A 21,203-nucleotide genomic window follows, 5' to 3' on the forward strand; every position below is an offset into this window, starting at 1 on the left:
AAGTTGGAGATGTACCCTCTCACTCCCCCTCCTCCTAAATCTGAAACCAGCTGAGGCCAATGACTGGTTGCCTAAGTGTCCAAGTTCAACTTAATGGACATTAGGTCCTTGGCAACAAAGGTCAGCTTCCCCAGCCCCACCCAATCCCTCACCCAGGCCAACACCCTCATCACAGCCTTAAAACCAGTCCTCCGAGGACAGATGGAGTCCCTAGTGTAGTGTAGCCAGCTTTTTCCCAAAAGCCCTGAGTCACCAGGCATAAGCACGCCCAGGAAGTCTGCCCTCCAGGACACCCCCTAACAACTGCCCCTCACTTCTTTCCCTGCCAGGACCTACCTCCCCATCCAGCAGGGCCTCCTGAAATCCCCCAAAAGCCCAGATTCAGGGATTTGATGACAGAGCACCCCTTCCTTCCTGGTTGAGGCAGCCAAGCCCCAGGGGAGGCAGGAGAGGAGGGAAGAGTCTGGTAGATTCCAATCCATTGAGAGGTAGCCACTATGAGGCATGTCACACTGGCTGTGCCTCTCTATGCTCTCTCCCACCCAAGCGTTAACGAGCCCCAATCCTGCTTGGTTAGCTTCTGCGATCAGACACATTCAGGGTGGTGTGGCTATAGATCTCTCTGTGCCCTTTCTCCTAAGTTTGGTCATGAAGGAACTATAACTTACAGTTGAGGCCCACCGAGGCTGAGATCAGGCTCAGTTGACTTGGGATTAAGAGTTACATCTTCCAGCCAGGTCTAGTGACACAGGCATGCTACCCCAGCCATTTGGACAGCTGAGATAGGTGAAGCAAAAGTTCTAGCCTGGCCTGGGTAACTTAGCCAACCCCTGTCTCAAAAGTAAGAAGAGCACTGGAGGGGGTGTGGCTCAGTGGTAGAGCACCTGCCTAGAATCCCCTAGTGAGGGGCTGGGGTGTGGCTCAGTGGTAGAGCCCCTGCCTAGAATCCCCCAGTGAGGGAATAGTACATATTTGTGGCCCTGGATTCAATTCACAGTATCAAGAAATAATAGATAGATAGATGGATGGATGGATGGATAGATGGATGGATAGATGGATGGATAGATGGATGGATAGATGGATGGATAGATGGATAGGATCCTCTCAGCTTGAGCCACACAGAGGAAGAAGGTCCCCACAAACTGGTCCTTACTTACCTTGCCCTGTGAGTCCCACCTGTGATGGCCATCAGTACTGAAATAGCTTCGTTAATAGACCTAAGGTGGGCAGGGGTTGCCAAGGTACCCGTCCCTCACTGTCACCCATGTCTCTGCCCACTCAGGAGCTCGGTTCCCAGGTGTGGGGGTGCTCCCCGGAGTTCCCACTGGCACAGGAGTCAAGGCCAAGGCTCCAGGTATGTGCAGCCAACTGCGCTGGGGGCCAGGGTAGGATCCTCTGTCAGCCTGCAGGCCGCACTGGCCTGGGGTGTAAGGGAAACCTTGGGATTCCAGGCTTATTTGGGCACTCCTGTGGAGACAGGGAGGTACTTCTTACATCCCAGCCAGCCCTGCTTCTGTGGCAAGAAAAGGCAGAATGTTGTTCAGGAAGCCCATAGAGTAACCGTGGCCTAGTGACCTAGGCCTATAATCCCAAACAGCTCAAGAGTCTGAGGCAGGAGGTTTGAAAGTTCAAGGCCAGCCTGCACAACTTGGTGGGCCACTGTAAAATTAGTTAAAAGTAAAAAGAGGGAAAAAAAAGAAAAAGTAAAAAGAGAGCTGAGGGGTATGGCTCAATAGTAGAGCACTTGCTTAGAAACCCCCTAGTGAGCCAGGCAATGGTAGTATATATATGCCTTTAATCCCAGCACTTGGGAGGCAGAAGCAGATGAATCACCAAGTTCCAGGACAACCTGCGCTATCTCATAAATAGATAGATAGATAGATAGATAGATAGATAGATAGATAGATAGATAAATGAAATGAAATGAAATGAAAACAAAAGACTAGTGAATGAATAGGAGCAGGATGAGCCTTAGTGGTAGAGCCCCTGCCTAGAATCCCCAGTGAGGGGCTGGGATGTGGCTCAGTGGTAGAGCCCCTGCCTAGAATCCCCCAGTGAGGGGCTGGGATGTGGCTCAGTGGTAGAGCCCCTGCCTAGAATCCCCCAGTGAGGGGCTGGGGTGTGGCTCAGTGGTAGAGCCCCTGCCTAGAATCCCCCAGTGAGGGGCTGGGGTGTGGCTCAGTGGTAGAGCACCTGCCTAGAGTCCCCCAGTGAGGGCTCAGTGGTAGATCTCTTGTCCAGCATAAACAAAGAAAGCACACTCAGCACTGGGCTGCATTGACAGCTCTTTGTCTTTGCAGGTGGAGGTGGTGCTTTTGCTGGAATCCCAGGTGAGTTGAAGCCGCTCTCCCTAGGCGAACTAGACACCCAGAAGCCTAGCCGTACCTGGCCCCATCCCTTCATCTGTCACTGCAAAGGCTTGGGGAAGTGCTTATCACATACAAGGGTGAGGGCCTAAGCTCAATCCCCAGAACCCACGTTCTGAAAATTAAAAAAGAAAGAGCATCAAAAGCCAGGCTTCTGCCCAACGTGTTATCAGTCCCAGGCCATGGGTGCCTAACCCAGTGGTTCTCAACCTGTGGGTTGTGACCCCTCTGGGGGCTGAATGACCTTTTCACAGGGGTCACTTATCAGATGTCCTGCATATCAGTATTTGTGTTCTGATTCATAACGGCAGCAAAATTATACTTAGGAAGTAGCAACGGAAATAATTTTATGGTTGCGGGGGTCACCACAACATGAGGAACTGTGTTAAAGGGTCACAGCATCAGGAAGGTTGAGAACCCCTGCTCTAAACCAAACTCCATCGATGTGGATCCAAAAGGAACTGAGATTCCCAGCCCTGCCCTAAGGTCGGCCAGATGAGGGTAGGGTGTGTCTCTCGGCTCCCACCAGTTAACAGCATATCACTGGGGAGTGCTTCCCTGACCCCTGACAGAGAGACAGGGAGGCCCCTCTAGGCAGGACAGTTCCAGAGTGCGGTGGGGAATGAATTCACTCCACGTGAGCAGAGTGGACTGACGGGCAGGGGGTGAGAAGAGACGAGCCCCGGGCTTTGGTTCACTCTCTCTGTCCTTGCAGGTGTCGGGCCCTTTGGGGGACAGCAGCCTGGTGTCCCCCTGGGTTACCCCATCAAAGCCCCGAAGCTGCCAGGTAAGCGGGAGTTAGGTTTCAAGAGGCTTGGCTGGGGTGGAGGGAGACGGGTCAGTGGGTAAACTCTTGCTGCACACGTGTGAAGATCTGAGTTGGAATCCCCAGAACCCACACACAGCTGGCTGGCTGCAGCAGCGTGTGTCTGTCATCCCAGAACTCCTATGATGAGATGGGGGCAGAGGCAGGAGACTCTCTGGAAGCTCATGGGCAGCGAGCCTGCTGTACTTAGCGGCAAACAACAAAGACCCTTCCTCAGATAAGAGGAAGGTGATGACTCATACCTGAGGTTGTCATAGGAACTCCACTTGCACACAGTGGTATCCGTGCCTACACACACACACACACACACACACACACACTTATAAGATTTAGCACTTAAAGCCAGGCCTGGTTGGACTAGGATGTAACCCCAGCACTCTGGAAGCTGGAACCAGGAGGATTATGTGGTTTCAAGGCCAGCCTGGGCTACTAGTGAGTTACACAGTGAGTTGGAAGCCCAGCCTGGGCTACAGAATGGGACCCTACCCACCCTAGTCACATTGTAGCTACTATATCTAGCTATCCGTCACCTCTGCCACAGCCGTCAGTCCAGACAGCAGCTCCCTGTGGGGAGCATGCACACAAGGTAGACACTCAGATCCCAGGGACCATGTTGGGACTGAGGATTGGAGAGGAGCGGGGGTCATCTACCTGGTAGGTAGATGATATTAACAGCCGATGACCCTCAAGAGGGTGTTACAGCTCCTGTGGAGGGGGGGAGGTCTGTCCATTCAGGTAGATGGGAGATGAGCAAGGTGCCTCCCCCCATCTCTCCATCACCCCTTCCTCTTCATCTATCCCTCCTTCCCTCCATCCATCCACCCATCCGTCTGTCCATCCATCCATCCATCTGTCCGTCCGTCCATCCATCCATCCATACATACATACATCCATCTGTCCATCCGTCCATCCATCCATCCACCCATCTGTTCATCCACCCATCCGTCCATCCATCCATCCATCCATCCATCCATCCATCCATCCACCCATCTGTCCATCCACCCATCCGTCCATCCATCCATCCATCCATCCATCCATCCATCCATCCATCATTCCTTCTCTCCACCCATTCCTGCCCATTCATCACTTCTTTACCCATTTATCTCTCCCTTATCTTGCCTATCCCTTTCCATTCATCCATCCATCACTTCTTCCGGATACCAATTCATCTCTCCATCCAATCCTCCCCTCCTGAATTATACTTCCATCCGCCCACCCACCCACATACCCTACCTACCCCTTCCTCCCACCCCTGTGCCTCCCCCTCACTATCCATCCACGCACCGCTCCTTCACTCCACCCCTCCCTTGCTCTGTCCATAGGTGGCTACGGACTGCCCTACACCAATGGGAAGTTGCCCTATGGTAAGTAAGACCCCCATGGATTTGTGGTGTTCTGAGCCTTTCCAGCTCTATGGGCCTGGCAAGGGTACTGAGGCCCCAGCCATGGGCCAAGAGAGCACCCAGACAGACTGGAGAAGGGGCAAAGTGCCAGAATAAAAATTCTCAAAGAACAAAGACTGATACTGAGGACTTGGCCCAGCATTCGGTCCTGGCCCGCTTGCTTATCACAACACCTTGAGCCAGCCATTTTCCCTTCTCTAAGCCTCAGTTTCTTTGTCCGTAAAATGGGATGCCTCCCCTTTGCATGCTTGTATCTATATACGCTTCTATTGGAGGTGACGGGGGAGACTCCAGCTGAGTGGAACAGGGGAGGGTAGAGTGTCGAGGTCTGTGTGAGTGACAACCAAGCATCTTCTTCACAGGAGTGGCTGGTGCAGGAGGCAAGGCTGGCTACCCAACAGGGACAGGTAAGTGGGGAGGGGGGAATCTCACCTGCTTCCAGCCACAGGGACACCAATACCCCCCAGCTCCAGGGACTCTCCAAAACACAAGCTTACCCATCCTGCCTGAGGACCTCGGGCCAAGCCTAGACTGATCTGGGCTGGGACAAGCTCTTGGGCCTTTACTGGCTAGGAAGCCCCCAGCTACCTCTGGGTGTCTGTGGGGCTGGGAGCCTGGGACTCTGGAGACACCTGGACACCAGCACCATGCTTAGGGTCCCCTCACCTCCCCTCTTCCAGGGGTCGGATCCCAGGCAGCGGCGGCAGCAGCTAAAGCAGCGAAGTATGGTGAGTTTTGGAGACCCTTGCCAGCCTCCAGACCCCCAACTCCCCCATCCTGCGATGGTTAGAAGAATAACAAGCCAGATGGTTTCTGTGTCTCCTTATCACCTTTTCTTTCTTTTTTTTTTTAAATATTTATTTATTTATTACATATACAGCATGTATGACTGCAGGCCAGAAGAGGGTGCCAGATCTCACTACAGATAGTTGTGAGCCACCATGTGGTTGCTGGGAATTGAACTCAGGACCTCTGGAAGAGCAGTCGGTGCTCTTAACCTCTGAGCCATCTCTCCAGCCTCTCTTATCACCCTTTTCAACACGACCCATACATATGGCCTCCCTACCCTTCCCTCCTTCCATCTACCTATCCGTCCATATCTCCCTCCCGTCCTTCATCCATCCATACCCTACCCACCAATCAACCCCTCCTCTTCTTCTCCACCCACTCTTCCCTCCTTCTCTCTATCCATTGCTCCACACCTCCCTCTTTCCCTTATCCCACCCTCCACCCATCCATCCACCCCTCCCTTCCACCTATCCCTTGTTCATCACCTATCACTCCCCTTCCCATCCGTCCTTCACCCCTCCCTCCATCCCCTACTCTTCTCTCACTCACCCTTCCTTCAATCCATCACCCACCCATCTTTCCTTCTCTTCCTTGCCCCTCCATCCATCTCCTATTCATCCATCAATCCTACCCATCTTTCTCCCACACCTGTCCCTTCCCTAACTACACACACATATACACACCCATCCCTCCCTCCAGCCATCTCTCTTAGCCATTCACCCACCCTCCTCCATCCACTCTCTCTCCTCCACCCACACCTCCATCTATGCCTCCTTCTCTCCCTCCCTGATCCTTCCTCTCTCCATTCCTACATCCTTCCTTTCTGCACCCATCACCCCTTTCTCCACCCACCCATCTCAGGGGATGTAGACATGGCCATTATTTCTCCATGGGGAGGATGAGGGAAACTTCTTGAAGGAAGTAACCCATCCCTCAAGGCCTTAGCATACTGGTGGAGTTTGCCCTGTGGGTCAGAGAGAAAGAACTGAGTGTGAGGTCTCAGCATTTAGGAGGAGGGGGTGGGGTGACAGGCAGATTAGAAGTTTGAGGTGTTCCTTTGCTACATAGCAAGTTTGAGGCTGTCCTGAGCTATATGAGGCCCTTCTCAAAACATTAACAAAAGAGGAAGGAGGCACCCAAGCATAAAGATCAGCACCATGGTGATTAGAGAGAAATACAGGCAGTACCTGTATAAGAATTTTTTAACGTTGTACATCCATTTCACATGCACTGCAAAAAATGGAACCCTTCCCCAAGCCCACAATCCCTTCGACAGCCTAGCTGTGGATATAGTGTGGTAGGAGTGTGGTGTGGTGGTTCCATGTCCTTGCAGTGGACAGAGTGGGCATCTTCTCCCTGCTTCAGATAGAGGTCAGCTCACTAGGGTCAAAGTCCTCTCCTCTGTCCCCAACCCAGGAGGTCTTCCTGTTTCCAGGTCAGGGGGAGGGAGGACAGAAGACCCTACCAGATGAGGGGGTGTGCAGAAGTTAGAGAAAGAACTGATCCTGCCCTGTAGAGGCCCCCAGGCTTTTCTCCAGGCACAGAGGCCCCTTGGCAGATCAGGCTTGGTGGGAATAGCTGGGAAATGGGAGCTGGAGAGCCTGGAGAGAGGGCTGCCAGAGCCGGGCAGCCAGACACTTGGATTATGAATTTGGCTGAGTCTTTGGAACACAGGGAAAGGAAGCCTTCAGCATTCCTTTGGGGGCCCCTCTGGCCCAAGGAACGGAGCTTGTGGTTTCTCAGTATGTAGCAGTGATTAGAAGAGGATTTGTCTGTGAACACCGGACTCCCTTCAAAAGCGTGTCGAAACGGACACTTTGGGGGAGAACCCAAGAACTCTGGGGTAGAAACCTTCCCAAACAAGCCCATCTGGAGAGACTGAGGCTTGTTTCTGGGTGAGAGGATGATGGGTAAAAAGCCAGCATTCCACCAGGAGACTGAGCAGCAGGATTGAGAGTTCAGGCCAGCCTGGGCTACCTAGTTGAGACCCTGCCTCACAAAAGCAGGCAGTAAGGTGCCTCAGGAGATAACTCAGTTGGCACAGTGCTTGCTACCCAAGCATGAGGTCCCGAGTCCCATGCCCCATATTCCATATTAAAAAGGCAGGCGAGGGGGCACATATTGTAATCACAGCACTGGAGTGGTGGAGACAGGTGGATGATACCTGGGACTCACTGGCCAGCCAGGCTAGCTGGCACAGTCCAGGTAAAAGTGAGAGACCCTGTCTCAGAAATCAAGATGGGGAATGGGGAGATGGCTCCGTGGTTTAAGTGTTTGCTTTGTAAGCATGAGGGCTGGAGTTCGGATTCCCCCAGACACCCACAGAGATGCCGGATGCAATGGCCCACCTGTTTCCAGACTAGGAAGGCAGAGATGGAGAATTCCTCAGAGTCAGACCATATTGTAAGACTAGCCATATTGATTGGGAGAGTCTGGATGAATAAAGTGAAAGGACACCAAGGATGATTCCCCGACATCAAACTTGGGCCTCTGCATGCATGCACAGACAGATGCATGAACACTCACATGCATGTGCCCCCGCATGCATGGAAAAACATGCATATACATATACATACATATGAGAGAGGAAAACAGAAAAAAGTTCTGGAGGCAATATACTCAAGATTAACCTCCTGCCTTGACACTCGTGTACATACACAAGTACACTCATGCACACACACACACACACACACACACACACACACAATATGCTGGCACCCCTGGAGCCTTCCTTTCTGGCCTCAGAAGCGGCTCTGGGGAGCCACATGATGCCATCTCTGTCCCAGCAGGCGCTGGAGGAGCTGGGGTCCTCCCTGGTGTTGGAGGGGGCGGCATTCCTGGTGGTGCTGGAGCAATTCCTGGGATTGGAGGCATTGCAGGTAATGTTTCACCCAGCTGGAGGGTGGAGATGTCTTCGGGGGAGCCCCAGGGGCAGAGCCTCACCCTCTGGTCCTGTCTGTCTTCCTAGGCGCTGGGACTCCTGCAGCAGCTGCTGCAGCAAAGGCTGCTGCTAAGGCTGCTAAGTATGGTGAGTGTCCCCAGAAGTGGCAGGCTTAGGGCTCTGCATGAACACGGAAGAGCCATGAAGAGGGGGAGACTTTGCCTCTGATCACCTAGGGACACTCTGACCTTCCCCAAAGAGAAGCTTTTGTCCATCCTGGTCACTCTACCTGGAAGAAGGCTTCTACTCTGCATGGACTTTGTAGAGGAAGAGATGCTGCCATACAGTACCTGCCTAGAATCCCCCAGTGAGGGGCTGGGGTGTGGTTCAGTGGTAGAGCCCCTGCCTAGAGCCCCCCAGTGAGGGGCTGGGATGTGGCTCAGTGGTAGAGCCCCTGCCTAGAATCCCCCAGTGAGGGGCTGGGGTGCGGCTCAGTGGTAGAGCCCCTGCCTAGAATCCCCCAGTGAGGGGCTGGGGTGTGGCTCAGTGGGAGAGCCCCTGCCTAGAATCCCCCAGTGAGGGGCTGGGGTATGGCTCAGTGGTAGAGCCCCTGCCTAGAATCCCCCAGTGAGGGGCTGGGGTGTGGCTCAGTGGTAGAGTGGTAGCATGTGCAAAGTCCTGGTTCCAATTCCCAGCATTGCAAAATAAAACATGATAGCAAAAGAACAAAAACAAAACACACAAACAAAAACACAGCCTAGGTGCCTATAGCAGATATTTTGATTTTGCTTTAGAACTGATCATGTCCTTCCCAGCTACATATCCAAACTAGAGGTCTCTCTGGGCTCCATCTTAGTCCATCTCCAGCACTCTGATGAGTTGAATCCTTGTAGAGAAATCACCAACCCATCTGCATGTGATGCTGCACTCAGCATCTGGACTGTGGTCCCAAAGCTGACCTATACATCTGCCCTGGGAGGCCTGCAGAGGTCCCACAAGGCTCAGTCTGAGACAATCCTCTTTTCATCTACAGGAGCTGCTGGAGGCTTAGTACCTGGTGGACCAGGAGTTAGGGTCCCAGGTGTTGGAATCCCAGGTGTTGGGATCCCAGGTGTTGGTGGTATTCCAGGTGTTGGTGTTGGTGGCATCCCAGGTGTTGGGGGCCCTGGTATCGGAGGCCCAGGCATTGTGGGTGGACCAGGTAAGCTGGGCTGTGTGTGTGTGTGTGTGTGTGTGTGTGTGTGTGTGTGTGTGCGCGCGCGCGCGCGCGCACGCGCGCGCGCAATGTAGAGTATTGCCAAGACTTTGGATGCTCCCTAAGTCTTATTCATTCATCTATACATACTCTTGACCAAGTCTAACCCCTCCTTTTTTGGACTATGACAACTTTCTAACTAGCTTCCGGTAACAGCAGCCTCTCCAACTTCCCTCCTACTTAACAGTATGCTGCCGAGGCAGGAACCATGCCTTTCATTAATATGCCCCCGCCCTTAGCTAAGTAGGTTCTCTCAGTAAAGGGGAGATAGATGAGTAAGTGGATAGATTGGGAAATGGTCAAGTGGGCAGTCATGTAGATGAGCAGTTAAACTGACCAATGAGAGAGTGAGCAGAGGCTGAATGGATACAAGAACAGTGGAATACATGGGCTAAGAGCAGTTGGGAAAGATGCATCAGTAGATGGAAAAGCAGATGGGCATGCAGGTAGGAAGCTACACGGGTGCTTGGAAGAATGGATGCAGGGATAGATGCATCGATACTTGGGAGCATGCATGGATGGTTGCATGGATGCAGGAGCAAGTGGGTGGCTAAGGTGATGGATAGATAGGTAGGTGGGCTGAGAGACAAGCTGATGAATAGATGGGCAGGTGGGTATGTAGGCTATTGATAGATGGACAGACAGGCAGATGGGTGGGTAAGCTGATGGGTAGATGGATACAACAGCAAGTGACTAAGTGATAGATACATGGGTTTCCATCCATCCGTTGCTCCATCTATCCATTCATCCATGCATACATTCATCCATCTGCTTATCTATCTTATCCGTCAATCTACGAATGGACAGAGAGCTAACGGGTGGGTGGGTGGACTGAGATCTAAGGACAGACAGCAGGTGGATAAACAGAGACAGGATAGAAGATGAATGGGTGAATGAACAAGTATCTCAGCTCTACAGTTAATAAACAAAGATGGAGTAACAGACAGGTAGACAGAGGGGCTATATATTGACTATCTCTCCTCCATTCTCTCCTGAGCATTCTGTCCCCCTTGATCTCCCCAGGGGCTGTATCACCAGCTGCTGCCGCCAAAGCTGCTGCCAAAGCTGCCAAATACGGTGAGTGCCCTGGCCATCCCTGTTCTGGCTTCCACTGGCCCAGGGAAAGCCCCAAACAGAGCTACTTGTGTCTCCAACCATGAAGCCATGTTGCTGAGTGCCATCCCAGGATGACACCTCCAGTCTAGGTAGTGTCCCTACTCTTCCATGCTCTGGCCAAAGTCCTCTCAAAGGACAGAAGTAAACCCACTCACTTCTGCATAGCAAAGCAATGCTTCCCCACATACCCAGGGAAGAGAACCAGGAAAGGCTCATATTTCATGGAGGAGACTGGTCCGGGACCCCAGGAATCCCAGTTTCCTGTCCTCAAGGACCAGCTTAAAAGAAGCATGCATCGCATCCTTTCTCCTAGCCAATGAGCATCCTTCCAGAGTTTGCCCAGCCTCACAGGAGTCTCTTTTCATTGGATTCTTTCTCCTCCACAGGAGCCAGAGCTGGAGTTGGCATCCCAACATATGGAGTTGGTGCTGGGGGCTTTCCCGGCTATGGTGTTGGAGCTGGAGCTGGACTCGGAGGTATCCTTCCCCACGAGCTTTAGTTCCATCTCTGAGAAGCTGGGGGAGAAGGAGTAAGGGTCTCAAGTCATGCAGGGAGTTGGAGAGTGGATGTGGGTTTGGGTGTGCTATGGAAGAGAGAGGTAATCGTCACAGCCTTTAAGGGAAGGGAAAGCTAGGGTCGTTCCTCAGCAGCAATCTAGGCAAAAGACCACCCATCCATCCATTTCTCCAGCTATCTATCAATCCATCCATTCATCTATCTGTCCATCCATCTATCCAACCATCTATCTATCTATCCATTATCTGTCCATTCATCTATTTATCCATCCTTCTACCCATTAATTAATCTATTGCCTATTCATCCATGTAGCCATTCACCTAGTCATCTCATTTATCCACACATCTATGCATCATCCATCTCCTGTTCATCCATTTATCTACCCATACATGGAAACATACATCTATCCAGCCATCGGTGTATCCATCCATTTATCTATCCATCTATATATCCATCCATCAATCTCTGCATCCATTCATCCATCCATTTACCTATCCATCCATCAATCCATTCACACACCCATCCGTCCATCTTTCTAACTGGGTACTACTCCCCTGCCTGCCTGACCACCTGTCTTCCCACTGCTCCATCCTTCTGACCCATCTATCCATGTACCCACCTACTCTTCTCTTTTCCTTGCAGGTGCAGGCCAAGCAGCTGCTGCTGCTGCCAAAGCTGCTAAGTATGGTGAGTAACATCGCCCTATCTGATGCCCTTCTCTCTGTGGAGCCTAGGCTCTAAGTGAAGGCAGAGCAACCTCACACTTGGGCCTCCAGGGCAAAGATGCAAATCCACAGCCCCCATCTGCCTTCTAAGGCACACTCAGCTCTTCCACCATGACCATTTGCTATTAAGACTATTGGTACACTCCAAAGGAGTGTGTTGAAGATGCTAGGCAGTCCTGCCCCCCACCTCCCTCTTTGTTTATCCATACACACGTACACATATACATGTGGTTGAGTGGGTGGTGGTGGATAAATGGATGGATGGATGAGGTGAACACTGGTGTTTATTCTTCTCTCCTCCAGGTGCTGGTGGAGCCGGAGCCCTGGGAGGCCTGGTGCCAGGTGCAGGAGCAGGAGCAATACCAGGTGTACCAGGCACTGGGGGAGTGCCAGGTAAGCTGTGTTACCCATCCTGAGATGGGCTTGTATTGTCTTATGGGATTGGGGCTTGGCATTTTATAGATAGGAAAACTGACCCCAGAGATGCGTGGGGAAGAGGGGACTGTTTCCCCAGTAGTTGAGTGGGGAGGAGCACTCTGTAGGGACCTGGTTACTGATCTCTGTCAAGCCTCTCTGTGCTGGGGGAGACTCAGCCAGCTCTGTGGGAGATCCCTGTGTCACCCAGAGTGGAGTGATCTGCCTTTTATTCTAGGCATTTCTAGTTCACTCAGGTGAATTTAGGTCCTTTCCTGTACACCAATGAGAGATCAAAGGGAGATGATTCGAAGACCTTGGCACTCAAGGACACCCTTTTTAGTTGTTTTCCTATTGGGAGATTTCACTTCTGTATCCCTCCCCCCACACCCAGGAGAAAACGGCCCTTCTGTATTTTTTTCAGAAAGGAGCTTAGGGCTGGGAGTGTGGCTGAGTAGGTAAGAGTGTTTGCTGAGCGTGCAGAAGAGCCTGGGTTCATTCCCAAAGAAGGGGGGGGGGGCACTCAGTGGGTAGAGGCACTTGCAGCCAAGCCTGACAACCTGAGTTGAAATCCTGAAACCCCCACATGTTGGAATGAGAGAAATGACTCCCACAAGTTGCCTTCCAACACCCAAATGTGTGCTGGGTCGCATCTGAGCATGCACACACACACAAATAAATAGGCATGGATCTTAAAAGGAAAGAGAAAAGATGCTTGGGAGATGGTGTAGGGACATAAGCATCTGCATGGCAGTAAGTGTAAGGACCAGAGGTTGAGTCCCCAGAAACCACATAAAAGTCAGTGGACGTGGCAGCCTGCCTGTAATCTTAGCATGTGGAAGAGAGAGACAGGGACTCCCTAGGTCAAGCTGGCTAGCTACAACAGCTAAAACAGCAGGCTCTGGGTTCAGCGAGAGACCCTGCCTCAAAGTACAAAGTGGGATTAGAAAGAAGACAAGGATAGCCAGGTGTGGCGGTGCATGCTTTTAATCCCAGCACTTGGGAGGCAGAGGCAAACCGATCAAGTTCCAGAGCAGCTAGGGCTGTTAAATGGGGAAAGCCTATCTTGAAAAACCACCAAAAAGAAGAAGAAGAAGAAGAAGAAGAAGAAGAAGAAGAAGAAGAAGAAGAAGAAGAAGAAAGAGAGACAGAGAGAAAGAGAGGAGAGAGAGAGAGAGTAAGGAGGACTTGTATGGATAGTGTGATTCTTGTACTCTTTTATAGAAAGAAAGCTGTTAAAAATCAAATGCTCCAAAACAGATCTGTATACTCAATGCCTCCTTAGTTAAATCCCCAACAAAACGCTTGTAAATGTGTGTATGCGCATGTGTTTAAAAATAAATAAATAAAAGATGAGGAAGGGGTCATTTCCTACAATTTCTTGGGGTACAGGTGCTACTAGGAATTTTTTACTTAAGAGCATCCCAAACAGGGCTAGAATCCCATAGGCTCAGAATCACCTCTCAGCTCTTCGCTGAAACAGGGACATGTCCAGATGCCCTGCAGGGGGCGTCAGCAGCCCTATGCCTAAAGCCCAGGCCACCCACCTCAGCACCCTTCCCTGTCTCCAGTGCAAGGCCGTGGTACCCAGAGATGGATACCCATGGGTGGACTCTGGAAGGGATGGGTAAAAATGAGGAGGGGATATTGGGTATCATCTTATGTTCCCTTTATCCAAATAGGAGCAGGTACCCCTGCGGCTGCAGCTGCTGCCGCTGCCGCCAAGGCAGCCGCCAAAGCGGGCCAGTATGGTAAGTTGTTCCCACCTGTACCTGACCTTCGACCTCAGACCTTAGCCTTCTCACATCTCCTGCTGAGGAGCTAAGAGTGACCTTAAACTCCTGTTCCTCCTGCTCATATGCTGGGATTCCAGGCATGTGCCCCCAAAATTTTGTTTGCACAGTGCTGGAGGCTGGAACCCAGGGCTTTCAGCATGCTAGGTGAGCACTCTACCAACTGAGCCACACCCCAAGCCCTGAGTATGGTCTTTTCTCATAGCTTTTAGCTTGCCCGCTCCCTTTTAGCAGTGTAGGTCTGCCAACCCATCCATGACCTTGCCTCAGCCTACTTCTAAAAGCGCCTGGGGACGGTAGTGGCACATGCCTTTAATCCCAGCACTCAGGAGGCAGAGGCAGGTGGATCTCTGTGAGTTTGAGGCCAGCCTGGTCTCCAAAGGGAGTTCCAGGAAAGGTGCAAAGCTACACGGAGAAATCCTGTCTCAGAAAACAAAACAAAACAAAAAAGCGCCTGGTTCCCCAAGTCCAACTAGGGCTGGTCCTCTTCTGAATCTCAAGCAAGCTGGAGTCCAACCGTATCCCCTTGAGGGGCTACATGCCTCTTGCTTTCTCTTGGTAGAGGTCAAGTCCACTCCAATAGCCCCAAGATGAATACAATTCCTCGGCATAATTAATGGTGGATGCTCTACTTGTAGGAGCTCAGCTGGGATACAGTCATGTGCTGGGGGGTTGGTGACACCTGGCCTTAATGAATTTGGGAGCCAGGACTGGTGGCACTGGCTTGTAATACCAGTGACTCTGAGAGCTGAGGCAAAGGAATTGAAAGTTCGAGGCCAGCCTGAGAAATCTAGTGAGACCCTGTCTCAAAGTAAATAATATAATGATGATTAAAAAAAAATTAGGGGACCTTTTCACCACCATTATTAGTAGAGCACCTGCCTAGAATCCCCCAGTGAGGGGCTGGGGTGTGGCTCAGTGGTAGAGCACCTGCCTAGAATCCCCCAGTGAGGGGCTGGGGTGTGGCTCAGTGGTAGAACACTTGGCTAGCATGTGCAAAGCCTCCCATTCACTCTCCAGTACTGAAAAAGCAAAAAATAAAACAAACAACCAAAATAAACTGCTTGTCCTTCATCATTCTTAAGCAAGCCTCCAAAGGTGTCCCTGTCCTTCAAAAGGTTACAAGCTACTAAATTTACTTCTGACTTTTATTACATGGGAGCAAAAAGAAGCCCAGCAAGGGATAGTATCTGCCCCAAGATCACACAGCTAGTCTTTGCCAGGGCTAGGAAGAGAACCCACAGCTCCTAACTCATAGCTGTGGGTTCTTTTCATCAGCTCCTGCCCTCTTTGTTTGGGCCTTGATTATAGATAAGCTTCATGATTATAGAAGCTACTCCTTCTTTTATAGGTTTGGGCCCTGGCGTTGGTGGGGTTCCTGGTGGAGTTGGTGTCGGTGGGGTTCCTGGTGGAGTTGGCCCTGGTGGTGTTACTGGTATCGGAGCTGGTCCCGGCATCGGCATTGGACCTGGTGGTATTGGTGAGCTATAGTGGATGAGTGAGTGGATCTGGGGGTTCCCTGGAGCCTCCATGGGCACCATGTTCAATGTCCTTCCTCTCTCTTCAGGAGCAGGGACGCCGGCTGCCGCCAAATCTGCTGCTAAGGCAGCCGCCAAAGCCCAGTACAGTGAGTTCACTCCCTCTCCTGTCCCTAACCACGTAGCCAGGACACACAGCCACAGGAAACAACCTCTCAGATACATCCTTGCTGTCTTTAGGTCCCCATGGCACCTATCAGAGGGCTTGGAAACACAGACCCAGCAAGAGGGAGACCTGACTTCAAGTCTTGGTTCTCAAGATAGCTGAGTGACTTCTGGGTTTCCTTTAGCTTATGTATCAAAGTGTGGGAGTCAATGGCATGAGGGCACACGGAAGGTCACTAGGAGAATTTCAGAGATTTGGATGAGGGTGTGGTTTCGTTGGTGGAGCACCCGCCTAGAATGCACAAAGCCCTGGCTGGCTTCCATACCCAGCATCGCATACACCAGGCATGGTGGTGCATGCCTGTAATCTCCCATCCCAGCACTTGTGAGATAGAGGCAAGAGGACCAGAAATTCAAGAGCACCTTCAGTTCAAGTCCAACCTGGGCTACATGAGAGGAATTAAATAGATTCCTTCAAAAGCTGGGAATGGGGCTGGAAAGATGGCTCAGAGGTTAGGAGCACTGACTGTTCTTCCAGAGGTCCTAAGTTCAATTCCCAGCCACCACATGGTGGCTCACAACCATCTGTAATGAGATCTGGTGCCCTCTTCTGGCCTGTAGTCATATATGCTATATACATGATAAATAAATAAAAAATCTTAAAAAAAAAAAAAAAAAAGCTGGGAATGGTGGTGCATGCCTCTAATACCAGCACTCAGGAGGCAGCCACAGGTAGATCTCTATGAGTTCAATGCCATCCTGGTCTATAGTTCCAGACTAGCCAACGCTATTTAGTGAGACCCTGTCTCAAAATAATAATAATAATAATAATAATAATAATAATAATAATAATAAACATGGGCTCTGGGGTGAGTCAGCAGATAAGGACAAAGCTAGCTGGGTAGGAGGCTCCTGCTCCCTTGGGGACCCCTTCCTTTGGGGCCTGACTCAGCTCTTGAGGCAGGACACCTCTACCATGGCACAGGCCCTACTAGCTACAACCACTTACTTCTTCTCTGCAGGGGCTGCTGCCGGGCTTGGGGCAGGTGTCCCTGGGTTTGGGGCTGGTGCTGGTGTCCCTGGATTTGGAGCTGGGGCTGGTGTCCCTGGATTTGGAGCTGGAGCTGGTGTCCCTGGATTTGGGGCTGGAGCAGGTAAGGAGAATTCTAATAACTGGGTAAAGTGCCCTTGAGCTCAGAGAAAGAGGGTCTGCTTCATCCCAGGACTCCATCCCTATGTCCCTACAAAGCATCCATTAGATTTTCCTGAGCAGGCAAAAGCAAATGGGTCCCAGGTGGGTAGTGCGGGCCTGTCATCTGAGATACTCAGGAGGCTGAGGCGTGAGGCTTACAAGCCCGAGGGCAGCCTGCTCTATAGAGAGCCTGTATAACTTTGTGAAGTGCTATCTTAAAATAAATAAATTAATGAATAAATTAATGAACTAATTAATTTTAAAAAACAGAGTCTAGTACTGTAGCTCAGTGGCAGAACATCTGTCTAGAGTTCCTCAATAAGAGGCTGACCAGGTGGCTCAGGGGAAGAACACCCTGCCTAGCATGGGTGAGGCCCTGGGTTTCATTTCTAGTAACAAGCGGAGGTGGATGGAGCGACTGGGGGAATCAGTGAGGAAGGGACCAGCCAAACAACTCCAGGATGTAAGATTTTAGAGGGAGGCGTACAAAGTCTGCAGACTGATCAGAAGCCCCCTAACACCCACAGAAATAAAGGTAGAAGTCTCTTCCTCCAGGCCAGCCCAGACAGCCTTCCAAAATGCCCTAGGACAGTGGTTCTCAACCTGTGGGTCGCAACCCCTTTGTTATGGTTCATAACAGTAGCAAAATTTCAATTATGAAGTAGCAACAGAATAATTTTATGGTTGAGGGGTCACCACAACATGAGGGACTGTATTCGAGAGTCGCAGCATTGGAAAGGTTGAGAACCACTCCTCTAGGAACCCCAGTTCTTCATCATGTGGTCACTGAGCCTCACTCCGTGCCCAGCCTCAGGCATGCTATGCTGGGCATAAAGAAGACAGTAAGAGAGAGATGAAGGAAAGAGATACAAGCCCTCCAGGAGTCCTAGATGAACAATGTCAAGATTAAATACTAGAGCCTTGTATCTATCTACAAGTAGGACCACCTGACTAGAGTGCCATGGAGTTTCAGGGCTTAAACAAACAAAAAACAAAACCATGATTACATGATCTAAGTAGGAGAAGTAAGTCAGGGTAGGCTTCCTGGAAGAGGCAGCAGAACTCCCAGGTACAGAGCTCAGCAGCAGACCTCTCTTTCCCTTTTTTTTTTTTCCCCCCACAGTGCCTGGATCCCTGGCTGCATCAAAAGCTGCTAAATATGGTGAGTGCGGCCCACCACCTGCTGCCTTGGTCACCCCCACCCCCCACCTCAGCCTTGAAGTGTGGGGCTGAGCTGCTCAGCACAGAGAAAGGCTACGTAGGGGGCATCTGAATGACAATCACAGACCTAACATCTGCCTGTGGACCCCTGTGTCAGTCAAAACCACCTGCCGTGCCCAGCATGGTGGTCCACACCTATAATCTCAGCTCTTGAAAAGCAGAGGCAGGAAGTCACCATTGGGGAAGACATGCAGAGTCCAAGGTCAACCTAGGCTATATAGGAAACCCTATCTGGCTCACAACTGTCCTGTCTCCAAGCCTCACTCTGATGCTGACAGTTTTCTTGGTTCAGGGGGTGGAGAGGAGTCTTACTGATGCCAGCCCCACAAGGCTGGGCAGCTTCAGGCTCCGCTCCACCCTTTGGCCTGTGGAGTTGTGAATTTTCCTTGTGCCGGCATCCCCAGGCCGCCTCCTCCTCCTCCTCCTCCTCCTCCTCCTCCTCCTCCTCCTCCTCCTCCTCCTCCTCCTCCTCCTCCTCCTCCTTTCCTGTCAGCAGGACTTCGCCCAGCACCCGCCAGCCTGGAAGACGTGGCAGACCCGTCTGCCTTGCCACTTGGCGCTCTGGCCAGACCTACACTGTCTGTGACCCCCACATTCCCGGCCTCCTAAAGAGCCAGGCAAGGGGGGGGTGTGGCTCTGGCTATAGTTCATCTGCTTGTGGGCCAGTTTCCACCTCGGAAAATCCCTCAGCTACACACACATACACACACACACACACACACACACACACACACACACACACACACACACACACACAGTCCCTGGTCACCCACAGCTTTCTCTCAAATTCCTTGCTGGCTGCCCTTGGCCTTTGTCAACAGACATTGCCAGGGAAACACACCAAGGACTCTCTGGGAGAGCAGCCACTGGGTCATCTCCTGCCCTTCGGACATTGAACACAGCATTTTTTGTGCATGTTCAAAACCCCTCTTTGGCCTCCACTTTCTCATCCACAAACTTGGTGTGACTGCTGTGCATGGCGGATCACACCTGCGAGGCCAGCATTTTGAAGGCTGAGGCAGGAGAATGTCAAGGTCAAAGGTAGCATGGGCTAAATGGTTTCTGTCCCAGAAAACCAATAAAAACGAGAGATGACTGTATGGCCCAGAGATAGAGCACCTGCCTAGACTCCCCCAGCTGAAGGTGTGGCTCTGTAGGAGAAAGCGCTTGCCTAGATTCCTCCAGTGAGGGCCTAGAGGTGTAACTCAGTGGTAGAGGGCTTCCCTAGAATCCCAGAGGCCTCTCTTGCCTTATAGCCCTAGTGCATGAACACATCTTTCAGACATAGGTAACTGAAGGCAGGCATGTTGGCACAGGCCTGTCATCCCAGCAGTCTGGAGGCTGAGGTGGGACAGGTAGATCATGAGTTCAAGGCCAGTCTCTGCAACTTAATGAGGCCCTATCTTATTAGGAGATATTTTTTGAAAAGATAGAAGGAGCCAAGTGGTGGTGGTGGCACACACCTTTAATCCCAGCACTCAGGTGGCAGAGGCAGGTGGATCTCTGAGAGTTTGTGGCCAGCCTGGTCTACAGAGTGAATTCCAAGACAGCCAGAGCTATACAGAGAAACCCTGTCTCGAAAAACCAAAAGAAAAAAAGTTCTAGGCATCATAGCACATGCCTATAAATCTCAGCACTTGGGAGGTGGAAGCAAGAAAATCAGGAGTTCAGAGCCATCCTCAGCCACACTGAAAGCCAACCTGAGCTATAAATAACCTGGTCTCAAATGAATCAACAAAAATATAGGCACTGACCCTCAGTCCTCTTTCCACAGGAGCAGGAGCTGGTGGCCTTGGAGGTGCTGGAGGTCTTGGAGGCATTGGTGGCCTTGGAGGGCCTGGGGGTCTTGGTGGGGCTGGTGTTCCAGGTGGTGTAGCAGGTATGTTTTTGTTATCCCAGCAATGGGCTGGCTGGGGATAGAGACTGAGACACCCAAGGAGTCCCTCCTGAGTCCCTCTGTGTCCCCAGGAGCTTCGCCTGCTGCTGCTGCTGCTGCTAAGGCTGCTGCAAAGGCTGCCCAATATGGTGGAGCCGGTGGACTGGGGGCCGGTGGACTGGGGGCTGGCGGACTGGGAGCCGGTGGCCTGGGAGCTGGTGGAGCAATCCCCGGTGCTGCAGGCCTTGGAGGTAAAGAATGAGTGAGTGAGGTATAGGAGAGAGAGAAAGATATACTAAGGCCAAGTGTGACGACAGACACCTGCCACCCCAGCACTAGGGAGGCTAAGGCTGGAGGATCATGACTTGGAGGCTAACCTAGGCTGCACAGTGAGTTCAAGGTCAGCCTAGGAGACCCTAGACCCTATCAGAAGCAAAGGGGTAGAAAGCTTAAGCAGGCAGGAGCCAGGGACTGCCTGTTGACACAGAGGTACCAAAACCCATCTTCTCCTCTCTCTTTCAACCCATCAACTATTACAGGTGAGGGCTTATTAGCATAATGCTGGTGGGACCCATTTCTCAGACAAGAAAAGTCAAAACTGGAGAACTGGAGAGGAATTACTTCCTTAAAGTCTCTGCTACTATGGTGGATCTCTCTCTCTCTCTCTCTCTCTCTCTCTCTCTCTCTCTCTCTCTCTCTCTCTGTTATGTGTCCCCCTACCTAAACCTAAACTAGCCTGTATGCTATGCTCCCCAAGACTGGATGTATAACAGCAGCTTAATATAAACTACTGGAGATCTGGAGAAATAGCTTAATGGTAGTGCATTTGTCTAAAATCTGCCAGTGAGGGGCTGGGGTGTGGCTCAGTGGTAGAGCACCTGCCTAGAATCCCCCAGTGAGGGGCTGGGGTGTGGCTCAGGGGTAGAGCACCTAACTAGAATCCCCCAGTGAGGGGCTAGGGTGTGGTTCAGTGGTAGAGCACCTGCCTAGAATTCCCCAGTGAGGGGCTGAGGGTGTGGCTCAGTGGTAGAACTCCTGCCTAGAATCCCCCAGTGAGGGGTTGGGATGTGGCTCAGTGGTAGAGCACCTGCCTAGAATCCTCCACTGGGACGGGGAGTGTGGCTCCATGGTAGAGTACTTGGCTTGAATCCCCTATTAGTAAGCTGCTTGAAGCATTGCTCAATGAT

At 51.5% G+C, this 21,203-nt stretch overlaps 1 protein-coding gene across 3 annotated transcripts in view; it reads left to right on the forward strand.

Annotated features, from left to right (window-relative positions):
* Eln (elastin) overlaps positions 1 to 21,203 on the forward strand; it is a 43,649-nt gene that overhangs the window by 19,200 nt on the left and 3,246 nt on the right. The window contains exons 11-30 of one of the 3 annotated variants that reach the window (XM_036172495.1): positions 1,283 to 1,354; positions 2,301 to 2,330; positions 3,082 to 3,153; positions 4,515 to 4,556; positions 4,958 to 5,002; positions 5,276 to 5,323; positions 8,171 to 8,263; positions 8,353 to 8,412; positions 9,299 to 9,466; positions 10,544 to 10,597; positions 11,023 to 11,112; positions 11,795 to 11,839; positions 12,181 to 12,270; positions 13,974 to 14,042; positions 15,436 to 15,564; positions 15,652 to 15,711; positions 16,750 to 16,881; positions 18,043 to 18,081; positions 19,915 to 20,019; positions 20,109 to 20,267. In XM_036172495.1, the coding sequence (XP_036028388.1) occupies positions 1,283 to 1,354; positions 2,301 to 2,330; positions 3,082 to 3,153; positions 4,515 to 4,556; positions 4,958 to 5,002; positions 5,276 to 5,323; positions 8,171 to 8,263; positions 8,353 to 8,412; positions 9,299 to 9,466; positions 10,544 to 10,597; positions 11,023 to 11,112; positions 11,795 to 11,839; positions 12,181 to 12,270; positions 13,974 to 14,042; positions 15,436 to 15,564; positions 15,652 to 15,711; positions 16,750 to 16,881; positions 18,043 to 18,081; positions 19,915 to 20,019; positions 20,109 to 20,267 (1,602 nt within the window). The remainder of the gene's footprint in view (positions 1 to 1,282; positions 1,355 to 2,300; positions 2,331 to 3,081; positions 3,154 to 4,514; positions 4,557 to 4,957; positions 5,003 to 5,275; positions 5,324 to 8,170; positions 8,264 to 8,352; positions 8,413 to 9,298; positions 9,467 to 10,543; positions 10,598 to 11,022; positions 11,113 to 11,794; positions 11,840 to 12,180; positions 12,271 to 13,973; positions 14,043 to 15,435; positions 15,565 to 15,651; positions 15,712 to 16,749; positions 16,882 to 18,042; positions 18,082 to 19,914; positions 20,020 to 20,108; positions 20,268 to 21,203) is intronic. The other 2 variants (XM_036172496.1, XM_036172497.1) reach the window with 2 other exon arrangements.

Source organism: Onychomys torridus, chromosome 22 (genome assembly GCF_903995425.1).
Source record: "Onychomys torridus chromosome 22, mOncTor1.1, whole genome shotgun sequence".
Classification (NCBI taxonomy): domain Eukaryota; kingdom Metazoa; phylum Chordata; class Mammalia; order Rodentia; family Cricetidae; genus Onychomys; species Onychomys torridus.